General features: G+C 37.9%; 1 protein-coding gene across 4 annotated transcripts; it reads right to left on the bottom strand.

Moving 5' to 3' along the window:
- Nucleotides 1–1,359: 1,359 nt before the first annotated feature.
- tpm4a (tropomyosin 4a) lies at nt 1,360–17,112 on the bottom strand. Of its 4 annotated transcripts, none has more exons than XM_058400864.1 (9): nt 16,812–17,112; nt 14,943–15,068; nt 6,502–6,635; nt 5,904–6,021; nt 4,750–4,820; nt 4,574–4,649; nt 4,419–4,481; nt 4,249–4,318; nt 1,360–2,082 (listed from the first exon to the last, which is right to left on the bottom strand). In XM_058400864.1, the coding sequence occupies exons 1-9, from the start codon at nt 16,923–16,925 to the stop codon at nt 2,000–2,002; spliced, it is 855 nt and encodes a 284-aa protein (XP_058256847.1). In that variant the 5' UTR covers nt 16,926–17,112; the 3' UTR covers nt 1,360–1,999. The 4 variants fall into 4 exon arrangements, with proteins under 4 accessions (XP_058256847.1, XP_058256849.1, XP_058256846.1 ...); XM_058400863.1 differs by lacking the exon at nt 1,360–2,082 and adding an exon at nt 2,632–2,882 and having other exon boundaries at nt 16,812–17,111; XM_058400866.1 differs by lacking the exons at nt 14,943–15,068; nt 16,812–17,112 and adding an exon at nt 12,140–12,561.
- Nucleotides 17,113–19,774: the final 2,662 nt, after the last annotated feature.

Genomic DNA, 19,774 nt, shown 5'->3' with positions numbered 1-19,774 from the left:
GCTAACACAGATTTATATTAATGCATTTGTTTTAGTAAATTATCGTTTCTATAGTAACTGCTCATTCACGGGGACATGAAACAAAAGCTTATTATTATGACATTTTCTGTAAGGAGACGGTCATATTTCATTTCAAACACACTAATAATATAATAGTTATATATTATAATTAATTATATAATATTATATAATAAATAATAATATAATAGTGAAAAAAAACAACCCCAGCCCTCAGAAACTCACCAATGATCACCCAGTAGCTTTAACCTCAGCTGTGATGAAGGGCTATGAAACACATCAGAGACTACATAACCTCTTCATTACCTGACACTAAATTTGCATGTCGCCCCAGCCACTCTACTGAGTCATTTACATTTACAGCATTTGGCAGATCCCCTTATTCACTGTGGCTTATATTTTCCTCCTTCATACAACTGAGCAATTGAGGGTTAAGGTCCCAGCAGTGGTAGCTCGGTGGTCCTCAGATTCACACTCACAACCTTCTGATCAGTACTCAACACTGAGCTACCACTTCCCCCTTGCCATTGCATACCTTCTTTATGGGCCACCTGGACAGCAGAAAGGGGAATTATGTCAAAATGCCGTTTGCTGACGACAGTTGAGAGTTTGACACCATAATTCCCTCCTTACTCACATCCTAGTTGAAGGTCCCTGTCTCAATGGATCTCCGACTTCTTGACAGACAGACCACAGGCAGTATGGGTGGCAAACATGTCTCTCCCTCTCTTACCCTCAGCACTGGAGCCCCCAGGGTTCTGTTCTAAGCCCCCTGCTATACTCACTGTACACCTATGACTGTATGGCCACTTCCAACTCCACCAACATTAACAAGTTTGCTGACAAAACAGTTGTGGTGACGTTTAACTAGAGAAGCCTAAAAAACCTGCAAAAACAGTGCCAGGAGGACAATCTCCTCCTGAATGTCAGCAAGACCAAGCTGGACCAGGGCCGGAAAGATAGTGAAGTATCTCAGCCATCTGAACAATGGACTCTTCGATCTGTTGCAGCCAGGGAAGTGAGTTTGCTCCTTGAAGGCAACCACAGAATGAATGAGGAGGAGCCTCTTCCCACAGGTCATTCGGCGAAGTTACTTTTACCACCCAAAATTAAAATATTTCTGTTTAGTGCACCTGATGTGTACAGTGCTTACAGGAAAAACTAAATACATACTTTTACATGTACTTCAGTGTACTTGTACATTTTTTATAAACTTTGTCTAAATTTTCTGTGGAAAAAAATATGAATACTATTAATAGATAAAACAGACATAATTTCACATAGAGAAACATAAAATTCATTTGTTTCCCATATTTATATCCAACAAATATTTAACGAGGCTTTAACATTTTTATACAAATTTATTACATGCAAAGTGGAAAAATGTTTCAAGAAACACAGAATGTGAAACAGATAGAAATAAAAATAAATGAAATGTGATTTTGGTCCTCATGAAGAGTGGAATGTTTTCAGCTCAGTACTGAACTACATCACACTTATTAACACATCCAGCAGTTCAATTTAAAGGTACATTGAGTGTTTTCTGTAAAAAGTCATTATTAACTGTATACAAAAAGGCATATTATAATGTCTTTGATCCCTCTAGCATCCATTTTTATGCATTATCATCAGCTCGGGGCAGAAATAGAAAATGATTAACACATTTTTTTTAATAGTAATAGCGAAACAAAATTGTTCAAATGACATGTTTATAAAAATTCGAATGGCCACTAGATGGCGTCTCCATCCAAGTTACACGTTACACTCGGGAAGTTTTCGGATGTTTGCACATATTTGTCAAATACAATGTAAACAAACGTGCATTTCACTTTTACCACCAACGTTAAGCTAAGAGTGTGATATTAACTAAGACTGAAATACAAACAAATTAAATTAATCCTCTGTGAAATTTGTTTAGACAAACATGAGGAATGAAGCTGTTTGAGGAATGTCACAAGATGAAACTCCTTTCTCCTATTTTTCATATGTTGTTCAACTCTAGCAGTGTCTGATCCAGGACTTGATGCATTCCGAGGTTTTCTTCTTTGGCGCTTGCTAATTTTTCTACAGAAAGGTAAGATAAAAAAGCAAAATGAGTGCTCGGAATTGTTTTGCTTAATGCATACTGCACACGAGAAAAACAACTGAGGTGATTTTACTTTTCCTCTGTGGCTGTTAGTATTTTTCTGATTCACTGTAACTCTGCAGCTGTAAGGTTCATTTGCATGCACTAAGTGAAAAGTGTGGGTCTATTTGTAATAACCTAACATGCAAATAGCTGGAGTTTCAACTCATGCCTCGGAAACAATAAAAACACATTTAGGAGTGAGAGGGAAGACACACAGGGTGTGAACTCGAAATGTAAACTTTAGCTCACCTGTTGACTTTCAAAACATACAACAAAACTGATGACTGATCAAATAGTGTAATACTATAATAAATATAAATATGTAATTAATGTGTAATTGTTTGTATTATATAAGATACATACAAATGATAGCATGAGACATATATAGGTGTGTGGGTATGGGTGTGTGCGTGTGTGTAATAATGTGCTCTTATATTTTAATTTTTCATATCTTATGTTTTGAAAGCATGAAAGAAAGCATGGTGGAAAATAGGAAAAGAGAGCTTTTATTTTCCTTTGCATAGTAAATCAGCAGACGGTGGGTAAGATATCCCAGGCAGCCAGAGAGAGAAAGAGAGGCAGAGAGTGAGAGAGAGAGAGAGAGAGAGAGAGAGAGAGAGAGAAACAGAAACCGAGAGAAGAGAAAGCAGCGTCTACAGGGAGGTCATATCATTGAGGGCATGGTCCAGCTCCTCCGAGATGGCCTTGTATTTCAGCTTCTGTGCATACAACTCGTCTGGAGATCAGCAGGAAAAAAGCAAGCACAGGATATGCCGAACAGAGACAGAAGGAGAGGGAGAGAAAGAAAGCAGATTTAGCAGATGAAGCAGAATAAGTGTGGAAAAACCAAAGCCACAGAAAAAAATGATAATCAAGCTGCTGCTATCCTCTTTAAGAACTTGTGCAAATCCCACTGAGGTGAGCGATGAGCTACTCGTAAAATTTCCATCTAGCAAATATACCCTCAGCTTGCTTTCGCACATATAGGTCTACGTAGCCGGCACAAACCGAATGCCTTTCACAGGAAGCTGTGTTTCTCTTCCACGGACAGCAGACATTCTTTATTCCTCTCGGGATTATAGAAACGCTCAGCCTGTCTCAGCTGATTCCATAAATTCAGCAGAATAAATAGCTTGCAGGAGAAACACTCCAACTTGCTGAAATACGAAACTCCCAGACCAGATTAAAACAAGATGCTGCCATGTTGTATTGAAATTCTTTATGACTGCTATGGACTATGAAACTGTAGCCATGCTTGATATCTGAACGTCATTTTGTACAGGAAGAGAGAAAAGTGCATGCTGAGGAACTTTTAAACATTCAAGTCTCAGTTGCAGCCAAAACGATCCTTCTGACAGATTTTGGAATAAAATAAAACAGGAATAATAAAATATCTTTTCTGTACAATTTTAAAAAAGGCTACTAAACTGTAATGTTCATTGATGTTGGGATGATACGTTCTAGGGTACATAGGTTGTACCTTTATTATGTAAATTCTCCTGAAAATGTGAGCATAGAATACATTCAAAATGACTAATGTCACATAAGTGGATTTAGGACTGCTGTTGCAGCTTTAATAAGCTTTAAGGTACCAGATAATGAGTACCAAAATGTACCACACCAGCAAACAAGAAAGTACAGTTTAGTATCTATTTTTTTCTACTGAGAGTGTGTAGCTATAAAAATCCTGTAATAACTCATTCAAGGTCTAATTTTCCTAAAGCTACAGGATTTCATCCTCAAACATTTAGTGCAAGCAACTTGAGGGAGAACAATTGGTAGCATTACATTCTTCTTTAACATGATTTAATAGGCTTCAAGTACCAATAAGCATCCCAAACTGCATTCTGTGCACTGAACAGGCTGCTTTACTATTATAGACAGCATTGGTGTATTGACATACTACTTAATTAAAGGTATTATGTTGTTTGTTTAATTATATCTACCACTGTTATTACGTTTTCCTTAGTGTTCCATAAATGTTATGAGAATGCGATGTGTAGAAAAGATATATATCTGTTCTACAGATTAAAATGAAATTTAGGAAAACACATCATTGATTCTGCAGCCTATTTTTGCTATTAAAGCAAAAATGTTTGTACCTTCCAGGTCATCAATGGTTTTTTCCAGTTTAGCCACTGTTCTCTCTGCAAACTCGGCTCGGGTCTCAGCCTGATCACACATAACAGAGAAGAGACAGATGATCAATTAAAACTCTTACACACACCATCATCATTCCCCACATATCATTCACAAAACAACAGCACTGTACCTCCTTCAGCTTGTCACTGAGAACCTTAATCTCCTCCTCGTACTTGTCTTCTTTTTCTGAGTACTGAAACAGAGAAGATGGTGATGCAGGAATGCATTAATTCATTAGCAAAACTGAGTTGTAGATTTACTGAAAAATGGAAATGGTTATCTTACTTTCTCTGCCTGAGCTTCTAGGGACTTGAGGTTGTTGGTTACATTCTTTAGCTCCTCCTCTAAATCACTGACTTTGCTGTAAGAAACCAAAAAATGCAAACCACAGCATTTATGAGCCAAGAATAAAATGAAAACCTATTCTGGTACAAATTGAGGAAAAAAACTTGAGCACTTGCCATTCAGACATCTCGGCTCTCTCTTCAGCTCGTTCCAGCTCACCTTCAAGAATCACAAGTTTACGAGCCACCTAAAGCAGAAATGGCAATCCAGTCAGTCCACAAATCATTCCTGGTGCTATCACATCTTTGTAATATATCTCACATGCTGGCTACATTCTTTAGTTATCTACTGTATTTATTGATGTGAGCTTGTTGCTATCTAATCTGAGACACTGGGCATATCTGTGTTTGTACACTGTCAGGCATTATTCCATGATAGACGTTAGTTAACACAGCTGACAAATATTGTTACTGAACTGGTTAGCTGTTATAAGCTTTCTCTTCATTATTAAGATTATTTAAACAGCTATGTTTTAAATCAAGTTGAGAAGGTAACATTTATATTTGTAGATTGCCTGAAGTCTTTTATGGGCTAAGTGTGTTTAACTTGTAACATAAACACAACTAGATAGGCAATATATTTAACCCACTAGCTAGGCTTACTTAGTTAGCAGCTTGCCTTCTTGTAGATGGCTAGGTGTTATTTCAGGCTTACATGCAGTAAGTCCAATGGGCAGCGTTTTAAATCACTAGCTAGCCTTGATTATTTAGCTTGCCCTTTATTTTAAGAGCTAACTGTGTTTAAAAAGTATATTTGTGTTTCTAGCCACAAAGCTGGGTGGAGTTGGGAGAGTGAGTGCTAAAGAAGAGCCTACACTGGCAGGTTGTTCCTAATGTGTGCTCTCAGTAGTATTTCAGTGAGTGGTGTGGAGAAAATAAAGGGGGAGTTGCGAAAGTGCAACAGAGAGAGAGACGAGAGCTTCACAGCGAGGGATGAGCTGAACTCGGTGTGTAGTGTGTGTGTGTGTTGGTACATGTGTCTGTGCAAGAGTGCTGAAAAGTGCTTGTTTTTGAGCATTCCTCATTTTGGTTCTCATTACCTAAGAACATTCCACAATCAGGTGATGAAAACTGAACAGCACACAAGTAAAACAACAAACAGCCAGCTAACAATCAGGGGAAATTTGTGTGCGCCATCGATATTTCTTCATGGATATAAAGCTCATATCTCTATAGTTAATTTCCATGGACTTGTTTAACATGGTGAAATTCCACAGTGGAACTCAGGTTATCATCTACATGATTAAATTTTAATAATGTTCTTGACTCACCTCTTCATATTTTCGGTCGGCCTCTTCAGCGATGTGCTTGGCTTCCTTTAGCTGCATCTCCTGTATCTCCATTTTCTCCTCATCCTTCATTGCACGGTTCTCAATCACCTTCATGCCTCTGGTGGACACAGAAAACCAATGATGATGTCACTGACCTCAGAGCTAATGCCTTTACGTATCTTCCAAAGAGCCACTGACTTCCAACCTTCAGTAATGTAAGGCTGGAATCTTCTGTAAAACTGTAAAGGTTATTCCAATATATCAAACCCAAAAAATAGTTTCTTCAGGGATATAGATCCAAAGGAATTTTTCTGAAATCTTTTTATATGAAATGCTACAATACAGGGTTTCCTATTTCAAAAAGTGGAACCCAATAACTAAGCAAGATGTGTAAACTATTCAAAGAACAAACAAGGGATCCATGTAAGAAGGTACACTGTCTATGCAAGAAGCCACCAGCTTATTTTGTTGCAATATTTTCAGCAATATAATAAAATGCGAATGCAAAATTGATTCTATGTCGAGACGACAACAACAACAACAACAGAATAAATGCATGCAGCTCATCATGCCATGGGGCACTTCTCAATCTTTTCACCTCTCGCTCTCATCTGCTGCTTTCTCAGCTTCCTCCAGTTTTTGCAGTGCAGTGCCCAGCCTCTCCTGCGCCCGGTCCAACTCCTCCTCCACCAGCTGGATCCTGCGGTTCAGAGCTGCCACATCGGCTTCAGCCTGAAAACATAGAATCAGAGGTCAGGACTTTGATAGATCACAATGTGATGAGAGCAAATAGACAATAGTGTGCCTATTCCCTTCTAAGAGAACATTTTACCTTACTAATACTAAGTGAAACCATTCTGCTGAAATGGCAGCAACAGTTTTATATGAAAATTTTAGTGTATCTTTGTTAAATAGCCACAATTTTCAGAATCCTTCCCTAGCAAGCAACAGATGAAAGCTAGAGTTGAGTTGAGTTTAGTCCATGGCTAGGGGTTGTGCTGTAAAACATGCTCCGGTGGAATAGTGGCTTCAAACAAAGGAAGGCTGATTGATACATAAGTGTAAAAACTTATTTTTAGCTAGTTTGAAGCTAGAAAGGGTTACACAAATAGTCTTACATTTATCTGGGGATATTCAGGCTGTTGTCAAAAATAAATGCACAAAGCAGTCAGTTAGCTAGCTACCCTACTTATACAGCCCAATATTAATTATTAACATCATAAAATGTTAATGTTTCATTGCACCTTTAATTTTCACATTTTATACCAGTGATGTGTCATTTTAGCAATTGAGAATACAGTCAATATCAGTCCTGTCACACTTTAGTGACGCTGTAGTGAAAATGTCACTCCTCTTTAAACTGAGATTTGGTATTGGCTGATGTTTCCTCAATTCTCTTCACCTTCAGTTCCTACCTTCATTTACTTCCCATTTAACACTGTTTGGTGTGGAATAATAAACAAATGAACTGAAAAAAAGGTAAACAGGCCACACCCACAGGAGCCAAATTGGTTCTTGTTTGTGTGAATACACTGTAAAGCAGTGTCCTTCAAATCCTCCTCCTTCATATCCTATAGTATCATCAATAAACAAAAGACAAACAAGGCACTCTGCCTCTATTTTATGTATAGTAAAAAGCAAACAAAAGAAATATTTACTCTCTCAATGAGCCCCGCTCTCAGAGAGCCTGTCAAACAAAGCTTCTCCTAGAGAAAAGGACACAACGGAGCCTCTGTGGCAATTTTCTGTCTGCAGGCAGCCCCAAGCCAACGTAAACAATCAGACACTTCCTACTCTAATCATTAGCATATAATTACACACAGAATGGTTCAGCATGGTTGAATTGTGCATGCACACTGCTACACTGTCAGAAAGATATGACAATTTGACAGCCGGATTATTGCCAGCCGTTGAAAAAGCAATAAAGAGCCAAAGAAATCAGATATCCCATGGAATCCCATCTTCAAGCTCCTCACAAGTTCCCTCAACTTTTCAATGTTAGCTTATTTTTTGTAGATGTTACATAAATCTATCATTAAACTAACTCTGTTTTCCAAATGGAGCAGCACCACCATTGTTTTGCTGTCAGTTTGTTAGCATACCTAAATATAGTGTTACATTGTGTACCATAAAAAAAGTTTTCACATATCATGATATGGTCATTTTTGTCATATTGCTCACTTATATTGAAAAGTCAGACTCATTGTGTCTGCATGTAATCTTGCAAGCCAGATTTCCAAATTTCACTAAAGAGTCTGGTACTTTTTGTCACTAAATATGGCCTAGGGTCACCTACTTTAACAAAAAAGGTGTTCAACCAATAAACATTCAACCAAGGCTCTGAAAAACTCATCATGCTATAGTGCTTGAGAGTTTGTTTTATCCATTCCAGTGTAATGAAATACAGAACCAGATTATTAAAACTTTGACTTCCCCTAAAGGCAGAGCCCACAAATTTGGCAGGTGTCTTCAGTATTCTCTTCAAAACAGATACTTTAGCTAAAAACACTTGCAAAAATGCAAAAAAACAAAACTGTGTTGGTTTTACATTTTATCTGGACGCACAGTCAGAATACTTATGGGTGATTCACAGTGGAAGGCTGGAAATAATTTGAAATGTGTATAACAATCATTCAGAATGAACATGAACACACAAGGTGGGGAAGATGAGGAAGCTGGTGACAAAGAGAGGTGGAGAAAAAAAGGCACACAGGAAATCGACGCACTCTACATCCTCTACCCTCTACATCCATGTCCCGCCCTTCTTCCCTCTCAGGGTCAGAACACTCCTTTCCTTAGTCACTGCGTTCCCCTGATGTCTGGGAATGCATGCCTTATATGGTAAAACACACACACACTGGTGAATGACCGCAGTGGAGGGCCAGGAAGACATGAGTGCAATCGGTAGGGAAAAAAACCTGCTAAATGGAGCCATGTGTGTCCGACACAATATGAGCAGAAGAGATGAGATTGGGGAATAGTGATCGGGTTGCGGCACACAGCAGAGCTTTTTTCCCACATGCCCACAGTGACAGGGTGAGATGGACTCGCTGAACTCTTCAGCTATGATATTATTATAATATACTCTCATTTATACCACAGCAGCTCTGCCAGTATTGCCTTCAGCAAATTATAGGTTTATATTAATGTGCTTAAGGCCTTTCACAGATGTTCCACAACATGAAATGTACCTATAAGCACACAAAAATACTATGTGTCATTCTTTGATGAATTAAAATTGTAACCATTGGCAAGTTGCTGTGGCATAAGAAGAATATAACACTGATATACAACACTGTATGAAAACATATCAACTTTGTGATGGTAATAATATCTCACACTGTATATAACTGCCCCAATTCTTTTCCTATAACAACACGGCCAAATGTGTTTTTTTTTTCCTTACTTAGCCTAGCTTAACTTGACATTAAAGCCTGCCTCAAAGTGAATTTATTTTATTTTTGCTGTGAGGTTCGCACACATTAATCACTTGTTCCTGCAGGTTATTTAATATGTGATATTAATCCCAAAATGGTGATTTTGGAACAATTTCAAAGCCAAATACATTTTAAGACAACAGTCTATACACTTTAAATGGATTGTGTCACAATATAATATTTCAGTACACCAAAAATCACAAAATCACGTATTTAGACTAATATTTTTTCTTTCAACCCCAAAATTAATTTATTTATCCTATAACTGTTTGGAAAACATCCAATGATTTCTAACATACAACTCAGCCTATAAACTTTAGGCCCCTCCTACTATCTGATTCTGATGCTGATGTAAATTAACACCAACCTGTTCTGAGGAAGACAATGGTTGGATATATGTCTGTTTTTTTAGCTCTGTGACCTCCATTTTTCCATGTTTATAGACAACATTTTATCAGAAGCCACTTCAGCAAGTCCAAGAACACCTCAGCATGATCCAAGGTGACACATGTGTATGTATGGTTTAGACATGCACCACAATGTTATACTGGAGGCTGCTATTTTGCACACAGTGCATCTCCATGATGGTAGGATTGTTTCTGAAGCTTTGGGGGTCCTCAATGACGTCCCAAATTTAAAAAATAAATCCTGCATTTTTACAGGGCCCCCTGGTGGTTTGGAGGTCTTACACAACTACTTATAGAACTTACACTAGCTTCTACAACTACAAACAGCCTTGGGTAATGTAAATGCTTACACAAGCTTATGAAAGATTAGCCATATCCTCACAGGTCACAAGTCACAAGAGGAGAAGTTCTGATGAAGTGAATGTCAAAACTGTGAAGTCAGCAATTATTTATACTTTGGTATTTTGTGTCTAATAACAGCAACCTAATTAAATTGGAACATAACCTAGCAATATTCACAAAACTCACATCTCCATCCATGTAAATGAACCTTCATTTAAGTTCAGGCCAACTTCCTGCCTATCTGTGTGCTGATCTGGGTGCACAGGAAGCGCAGATGTGGAACAGGAATGACATCCTGAATCAGCTCCTGAGGGAACACCACTGTCCAAAATGGGACAAAGGCAGCTCAGTGGTGTGATATTCACCTTTAAAAGCCTTTAATCATACCATAACCCTTAGACCTTACCTTTCAGACTTTTAGCCAGATTTAGTTTTCAGAGTAGAAGTTTTAATAACCTCAAATGTTTTCTATATATCCTGTCAAATTAGTGAGGACTGTGAACATTTAGGAATATGCCAAATCATTCTGAACTTCCATATATGGACATACACGGACACACCCACTCTGAGCTTCTGTCATTTCTATATAAGGACTCTTGACACATCTACATTTCATATGCAGTCAAATTCAGTGTTCAAATTGTGTGAATATAGTTAACATACAATAGACAATATAGTTAAAGTCATGTATGTGGACAGTGGTAAGACAGAATGATAACGATGGTCAGAAATATCAACACAAACCACATAAAAACACACTGTAAATACACTCAGCATCATCATTGTTTCACAACTTACGAACTCTGAAATATCAGATTATTTTTATTGAAGCGTCACACCTGGATCACATATCACACTGCACAGTGATAGCCTGACATCGTAACTCCAACAAACATTTACAGATGTGATTTGGGAGACGATTTGAACAAGGAGACAATACTTTTCTACTTCCTATGCAAGTCCTGTGCCTACTCCGTATGTCTAACATGTCCATTTCTATTTCTTTTATGTAAGTCCTTTAACTGAGGCACACTCTTTGTAGTGTCCAACAGGTAGCCGTTTGCAACTAGCATCCTTCTCCCTATGCAAGAGACAGGACACAACTCAGCAGTTGAGAGATTAAAGGCCTTGTACTAGGACCCAACAGTGGCAGCTTGTTGATGCTGGGATTTATACTCGTTATGTTCCACTAATCACTAATTTCAAGTGCCTCAACAACTGGTCTCCCACACCCTATATCCTGAAGAACTGCTGATCAAGGGAGAGATCTACAAGATGACTAGTACTATGGCACTGACAGCCTCATTAGCATGATACTTGAGTTCCGTATGGTTCTCTAGGAACCACCAAACCTAGGAAATAACGCCTTATCGCAATATAAATGTTTCTACGATGCTGTGATAAAGTTAAAACCAACCAGCAGCTTTTTTGGAAAGTCACAAGTGCTATCATGAAGAATAGTATCTAGATGTGGGAGTGGAGGAGGGTGCATCCTGTCTTCCCTTTGCTCTGTTTAAATATTTTAATGGAATTCTTGGACATTTTTTAAAGGAACAAAAACTGCCACTGAATAGAAGGAAATGATTTTAAGATTATTTAATCCATTGAACACCATCAGCTCTTTGTCTCTACCCTGCAGGACAGAAGTCGTAGTGGACATCCTGTCTGCACCCTTCACAGGAAATAATGATACGTGCACACCACTCATTCACGCTTACTTCCTATAAACACAACTTCAGCAAGCTCTGGGAAGTTTTGCATTCTTTCAACATGAATCATGGTTATACAGTTATAAAATATCAGATTTGGAGTACAGTGAGGAAGTACACGAAAAAACTAGAACTCCTTTCAAAGATGCAGAAACCTAACAGTGGTTCGTTCGAGTCCAAAAGGGTGGTTCCTAGTAGAACCTACAACACTAGAACCACTAATGCCCCAAAGAACCTTTGAGGAACCATTTGTACAGACCTGAAACTGGAAATAAAGAAGAAAACAGTGTAAAGGAGCTCAGAAGAAGGAAAAGGACGCGAATCGCGTATTCATCGCTCACGTTTTCACGTTGCTGCCGTTCCAGCTCGAGCTCTCTCTGTAAACTCAGCGCGCGCTCCTCCGCGCCGTCCGCCTGCGCGTGAAGAGCCTGGATTTTTCTCTTTACCGCGTCCAAAGACATTGCACCTGCCATTTTGTGTTTTTTAATATGTTTTGATACAAAAAAACGAATAATAAAAACGAACCTAACTAATAAATAAATAATTCACAGTCTATTAAAAAAATACAACCCTGAAAAAGTCTATTAAACTGAACTTGGATGCGCGTGCAAGTGATAGCTAATGGGTAAAACTTGACAGGAATGAGACTTCTTCTTATGTCCTTCCAGATTCCGTGCGAAGTACAAAAAGCACAAAAATATAAAAGGGTAGGAGTCTGTTAGGACACAGTTCCTGTCTCTCTGGGTTTTTAGGAATGTAACGGGTGACTACGCACTGAATCCAGCCATAAAAAACGGCTGGAAACGGAAAGCCTGCTTCCAAACGTCACCGCGAAGGTCCAATAGAAACCTTGCATTAGTGAATACATTAAGCATGGGCGGGGCTAACACGTGGGCTAGTAACTGATGTCCGTCCAGTAGGGATTTAAACACCAGGCTATAATGTAATTTATCGACCGTATAATGATCTCAAGTCAACCTTTAGCACATTTGTAATGTATTCAGAACAGTATCTATAATTTAAAAGTAAAATAATAGTGCAGAGAAAAAGAATGTATGGCAGAGCATCACAGACTTTAACCTAAAGGTGCAGCTTTTCCTCTTACTTTTAGAACTCTGATACAGAAGTCTCCATCTAAAAATGTTTATCATATCAACAATCACACACATTGTAATACACCAATAATGGATTACAATGAATTGAATGATATATTAGTTTAGTATTAGTTGATTTAATGATATATGTCTCCCTGAAACAAACCACACTGGGAGAAGATGTGATCCAGTGTTTTGTATACTGTGATGTTAACTCATAGTTTTAGAGATGTTTACCTCTCTGCTTAAGAGCAACCGGAGTCAGGGGGCATTGATTTGATTACACACAGGAGTGTGGCCTTTTTCGTTTGTTTTGGCTGGATTCTTGGAATTCCTGGGCTGCTGTGCTATACGTCCCCTCTCGCACCCCCTATTGCTCTTTACGCTTATCAGTAACAGGCATGCAAAAAAGCCCTGCTCATCCCCCCATGTCAAAAGGTTTGTTTGCTGTGGGGAATTTCTTTCCTCTTTCTTCCTCTTTTGCAGTTGGGAATTCAGATGTATAATTAGTTTATGGTTTTGCCTAATCCATGACATGTGGCATAGAGGACTGAAACAGACTTCTAGGGCCAAGTTACAAAGAAAGTACTGGAAACAGCAGTGATTTCTGACTCTTTAGGCTTCACTGCAAAGTGTTGTTTTTTTTTTAATAAAACACAAGAGTGTTATAGTTAGTAATATGGTTAGTATGCGCTAGAACACTGTGGCCACATACAAAAAATGCAGGATTTTTCTGTGAAAGGCACTTTACAGAAATTCCAGGCTTCTGTTAAAGCAATCTATTGCCTGCTGCAACCTTCAGCTAAACAGTGCACAATTAGACACTGAATATAAACAAGGCAAGTGAAATGGAACTGCATTATGCAAACTGTCCCTACACATGTTCTTAATCACTGAAGTGCATCTCATTTTACATATTTACATAATCAGACTCTTTAAAGAAGACTTACTGCTCACATCTATGTTAATATATCCAAACTTGCATGTGAGGATTAGCAGGAACACACTACAATGAGCTTCTGTAAACAGTCAGACTCATGATCAGGGCCAGCTGGAATAAATGTGCTAGCATGGCTAAGTCCTCTCGTTGTTTTAAGGGAATATTACAGTAAAATGAGACACTTATTTGCAGTTAAAAAAAACGTCACAGGATTGGTCTGAGAAATCGTTCAATTCAGTCATTTAGATTTCTCGCTTTACAGTGTCATACCTGTTTTTAAGTTTAGTAATTAGTAGATAATGTAAGATTTCATAGTACATTTCTGGCCATAGTTAGGAAAAAAAATAATTGTTCAAGATATAACAAACATTTTGACATTTTAACACTTTTGGACCCGTAGAATGATGTGACTCTACTGGTGAGTCGATCCAAAAGTGTCGAAATTCCTATCACACAAGTCCTCGGTTTTGTGATATTCGGAGCTCATCTATAGTGATTTGAGGACAGGAATGTATTACACACAGCGCTTTGCACGCTGACATACATCTGATCAAAGCCGGCTCACAGCTGGTAGTGCAGGAGCCATCACTGAATCATTCACTGAGCATGAAATCGGTGTTCATTTTAACCCACATCCATTACCAGCTGTGGAATCAAAGATGAGCAATGTGACGTGAGCTTTCAGTCATATGACTTGCCTCAACATGTATTTATAGATAGATAGATAGACAGACAGACAGACAGATAGACAGACAGACAGATAGATAGATAGATAGATAGATAGATAGATAGATAGATAGATAGATAGATAGATAGATAGATAGATAGATAGATAGATAGATAGATATTTTATTCAGCACATGTATTCTCAAACTGATGCTTCCTGGAAGTTTAAATATTGTGTAATATAACATAATACAGTGAACGGCCTCCAACTGGTTGCTTCCAGCTTTGATTTATTGATAGCCATTCCTTTAAGAGCCCAAATTCTCTGTACCACTGTAATCAAGACATTATTTAAAATATATTTCACACTTTATTGCAAAATGTGCCTAAACCTTTGGATTTTTTAAGTTTTGTCCTCTCAGTCGAAATAAGGATCTCACTCACATCAGCAGCTTTCTTCTCAGAAAGTTCCAGTTTGTCCTGGGCATCCTTCAAGGCCTCAGAATACTTGTCCAGTTCATCTTCAGTCTGCTTCAGCTTTTTCTGCAGGCTGATCAGCTCATCGTCTAACTGGAAGACAGACAACACAATAATATGGAGAATTATTAATATTTTTTAAAACTTGAATCCATGTTTAGTTAGTGCTTATAAGAAATTCCTCAGGAAAATAAATATTGTGATTCAAAAAATGCCATGTAAATGTCATGGAAAATCTGTGATATACAATTTTCAAAAACTTTCTTGCCCTTTAGAAAAATACTTCACATACTATAAAGATCATTGACTACGGTATGTACAAATATTCATATTTACCATGTGTCACCATGTCTGGGAAGTTTTATAATTAAATAAAAAAAAAAATAGGGAACCATCTATTGACAGATTTGGATTGTGCTATAAAATAGGGGTCCTGAAACTTTTAGCAGTCACTGACCCCTTTAACTGTAAAATACATTCCATAAATCACCTCAATACAGATTTATTTTATGAGCATGTCTTATTCTCTATGGCTCATTATTCACATGTGGAAGGCAGAATATATTCACAAATAAAATCTCAGAGCACTTTGCTCTCTGTATATAGTATAGCATTTCACAAATTATGTTCTTCTAAATCTTCAAATGAGTGCTTTTAAGATTTCAATATTATTCCTGACGTTCCAAACCCTGCATATTATTAGGAGCTGAACATGATGTTCACACATATGCACATATTTTTTAATACACTCCTACTCTCCCTGTGGCCTCTGAGACTCTGGCCCTTCTGTTTAGATCATTAGAGGTAAAATGAAGTTAATGGGGATCTCAGTGATCTTCTGGTAGGGTCATGGGCCAACTAATGATCTAGTAAACTGTAAAACCTTTTTTAATACATACTGAAAGGGAGGTTATGACAGATTAATAAGCAACACAAGTGAGAACATTCCACTGAAACACTCATTTCCATTCAACAGGAGAGCAAAAACAGGTCTAGCACATCTGTGAGCTGATAATATGCCTTATTTTTAGCCCAGGTTAACAACTGCTGGCATGCAGTGTTCACAAACACTCTTCGCTAATCTGAGTCTAATCAGTTCACTTGCGTTCCTGTGGCGCTGCACAAGAACCTGCCAAGATTCCAGGCAGCCAATGGAGTCGCTCACTCAGGGGTGCACTCAGTAGTCTGGAATGTTGAGTGGTTTATGTCCACCAATTTGTAAAGAAATTAGTGAATTTAGTGTGTTAGACTTCTTTATACCACAGCGCTGTTGAATTTGGTCAGAAAGTGTTGAAGAATTTCAGCTCTGATAGTACTGTAGTTCCAGCTCTAATTAAAATATGTTTATATGAATGAATTATAAACTTCAATAACAGCTTATTCACATGGATTGTATGGCAGACACTCCACATAAGCCCAGGCTGATAATATACTGATTATAATAAATAAACTGTTTTTTGTGAAAAGATGTTTATATTATATTTGTGGAAGAAGCTGGTGTGTTTATTATTTTGGAAATATTCATTGTAATTGGTATAAGAGGAATAAAACATACTGGGATGTGCTGTTCTAGGAAAACAGTACACTCTATCATGGATTATTTTCCTATAAGAGTACAATCCATCATGCTCTTATGGAGCATCCTTGCCTGGATTTTTCACTACAGTTTGTTTGCTCTTTTCACCATTGAAGAATATAGTGAATGTTTTTCATGTTGCTTTCTACCTGTTAAGTGCTACAGTTACACAGTGGAAATGTTTTTCAGGGTAATGCCACTATGGATTTATTCTACACCAAATATCCCACCTACACAAGTAGAATCCCCTCTATCCATACCTGCTTACACTTCTCCTCAGCAGCTTTCTGTTCAGTCTCGGCCTGCTCCGCCCTGTCAATGGCATTCTCCTTGTCCAGTTTCAGCATCTGCATCTTCTTCTTGATGGCTTCCATGATGATGATCTGACTTCAGCTTAGCCCAGCGATAAATAAAAAAGTCAAAGCAGATCCTCAGGTACAGAGCGAGGAGAGAGGAGGATAGCTGCAGACTCGGTGCTGAAGCAGACCACAATGCCTGATCTTGCCGTCCTGAATCTTACCAGACACAGTGTTAAGCCCCCTCCCTTTTCCAGCTCCCTGACTCCATATCAGCCCACTTGGATGGAGGAATGACTTGGACCAGAATCATTCACAGCAGCTCAAATCCCTTCTCCTTATTTGGAGCTGTTGTATTTGCCTTAAAAAAAGTGATAGAGTGTGTGTGTGTGTGTGCGAGAAAGGACCTGCTTCCAAATTTAACCCTGTGCAAGAACACAGTGTGGCTGTGAAGGTTACAACACACATCAGTAAGATAATATGATTTGGAACATTTGGTTCAGCAGATAATTGAAGGTATAGATTGTTGAGCTGGACAGCTTTGGTTACTGTTAATCTCTCAAAGGTTGCTATAATGTAATGTTATGAATTCTCAGAAAAGTTTAATGAAGCTGTCCTTTTCAGTAATTGAAGTATTTTCTTTAATGGACACACTAAAATTACTTCATTATACAAGTCCAGACTCAAGTTTTTATTAGATTGCTTCAATACAAGATATCAGTAATTAATATTTAGTTGGAGAAATTCTAGTTCTAGATATTCACTCATTCATTCATTCATTCATTCATTCATTCATTCATTCATTCATTCATTCATCTTCAGTAATCGATTTATCCTGGTCATTGTCATCTGGTCATCTGTCCCATGAACAATGAGAGTAATGACACTTAATCTCAAACCACCAAGCAAGCAAAACCTTGTTGTAAACAAATATGAATAAATACATTTGAATACTTTCCACCTGTTAAAAATTTGTTCTAAACTAATGCAATATAGATACAAACAGTACTTATTCTTATTCTTTCCTTCTTTTAAGAAGTTTGTCATAAAGGTTTACAAGGAATCTGGTTGAGGCTACAGGTGTACTTCAGAACTGTTGCAGAACACCAAAAGGTCGCACAAGTACAAGGTTTTTATTTTCATGTAGGCACTATTGAATGGTCAGTTATGAAGTTTGCAGGATCATCAAGATCACACTTGTTGATGCAGCAGGTTTTTTTCTGCATTCAGTTATGACATGTTGACATTTCTAACCAATCTTTTTTTCCAGAGGTTTCCAGTGTTGGTGGTATAGTATTAAAGTTTAATAGTTTAAATAAACCTTCCAGTTTAGACTAAGCCCAATGCAGGGGTTAAATCCATATCTGCAATCTAAAATAAACAAATGGCTAGATAAAAACAGAGTTCATATACAAACACAGAGGTGAAGTTGCAAAGCAGTTCAGCTTTCTGCCTGATTTTGGCCTTAAACTACTTTATCAACAACAGCGGCAAAGACAGAGCACACTTCCATAACTGCCTGTATATGCACTTTCTTATCTTCAGTCAGAACAAAATTTGACCAATTCTTTCCACAGCTGAGAGTGTAGCAGGTGATTTATTACATTTCTTTACATGAATAGCAAAACTGACGGTTCACATCTGTAAGTGCAAGTGACCCATATCTGTCTGTATTGAGAGCACTGTCCCCCAAACTGCCCCACATGCACGCATTGATTTCTTAGGCAATTGTTTTAAACATTATTTGATTGTAGAATCAAGACAGTGGCTCGTGTCTTATTTAAAAGGACCAGCTTTTGTTTTCGACAAAAGCCTTATACTTATACTTCTTATTTACATTTCACATTTTTTAGATAAAGAAGCAGGCATGTAAGCACCCAGAAGCTGCTTTGACCTTAAGCACTGAGACTAATTCACTTTATGATGTTGACAGTGCCTTGCAGACAAAAACTATCTGTCCTCACTTGTCCTCTCCGAGTGGTGAATGAGCTCATCTTACACCTAGGAATGTCATGACGTCGTCTCAGCTGAACACCTGAAGTTTGACCACACCTCCGTTAGTCACACATGACAAACTCACAGCCCTCAGGCATGTACAGGTGTGTGGGAGCATTGTTTTTTCCTATACTGTGCAAAGGAGGGCAAAAGTCTAATGATGTATTCTGATATTTGTGCTAGTCATTAATGTAGTAAGGAAACTGGTAAGCAGGCATGTGGGTGCTGTCTCAGTAATTAGCACAAATAGTCACAATGGGCTGTACTGTTAGGCTGAGTTAGAGACTTAAGTTAAACGGTTGTGTTAGTGTGTGAATCTCAGTCAGCTTCCTAGTTCAGTAGTCAGGGCACTAATCAAAGAGTCAGTCATTTTAAAGGCTGTCTCAATTGCAAAATCTTCCTGTTTACATTATATACTGATTCACCATTTAGGGAGCTACACATGTAGTTCACACCTGCAAGTTGCCAGATTTATCTTGAGTAGAAGTTTCGGGTTTGTCACTAACATCTAGACTGCAGCCTTCATATTCATTCTAGTTTTGAATAAGTTATCAGCTGTTCAACTATTGCAGTCCTGAGCCTATTGCAGCAATTCCAGTTCTAAGCCATCATAGCAAAACTAAATGGATAAACAATTACAATCCTAGTTGTAATGATCACATTAAACCATGCAAATGTTTAACACTCTGTTTACATGTCACATGGTTGGCAAATTATTTGCACTAGTCTTTAGAAAGGCTTAGGGGTTAAATACCAAGAATGCCAGAAGACCACAGATGGATTCTTGATTAAGGCTTTTTTAACAATTTTGGATAAAAAAGTCTGCAAAATAGACATTTATAAATTAAAAAATAAAAACCCATAAACAAACCATAATGCTCTGAGTCTTCAGCATATAATCAGTGAGTGACCAGAAAATTTTAAACAAGAAC

This window comes from Hemibagrus wyckioides, linkage group LG10, assembly GCF_019097595.1.
Source record: "Hemibagrus wyckioides isolate EC202008001 linkage group LG10, SWU_Hwy_1.0, whole genome shotgun sequence".
NCBI classification, from domain to species: Eukaryota; Metazoa; Chordata; class Actinopteri; order Siluriformes; family Bagridae; genus Hemibagrus; species Hemibagrus wyckioides.
The sequence above is the reverse complement of the archived record's forward strand: the minus strand, read 5'-3'. Positions and strand labels throughout refer to the sequence as shown.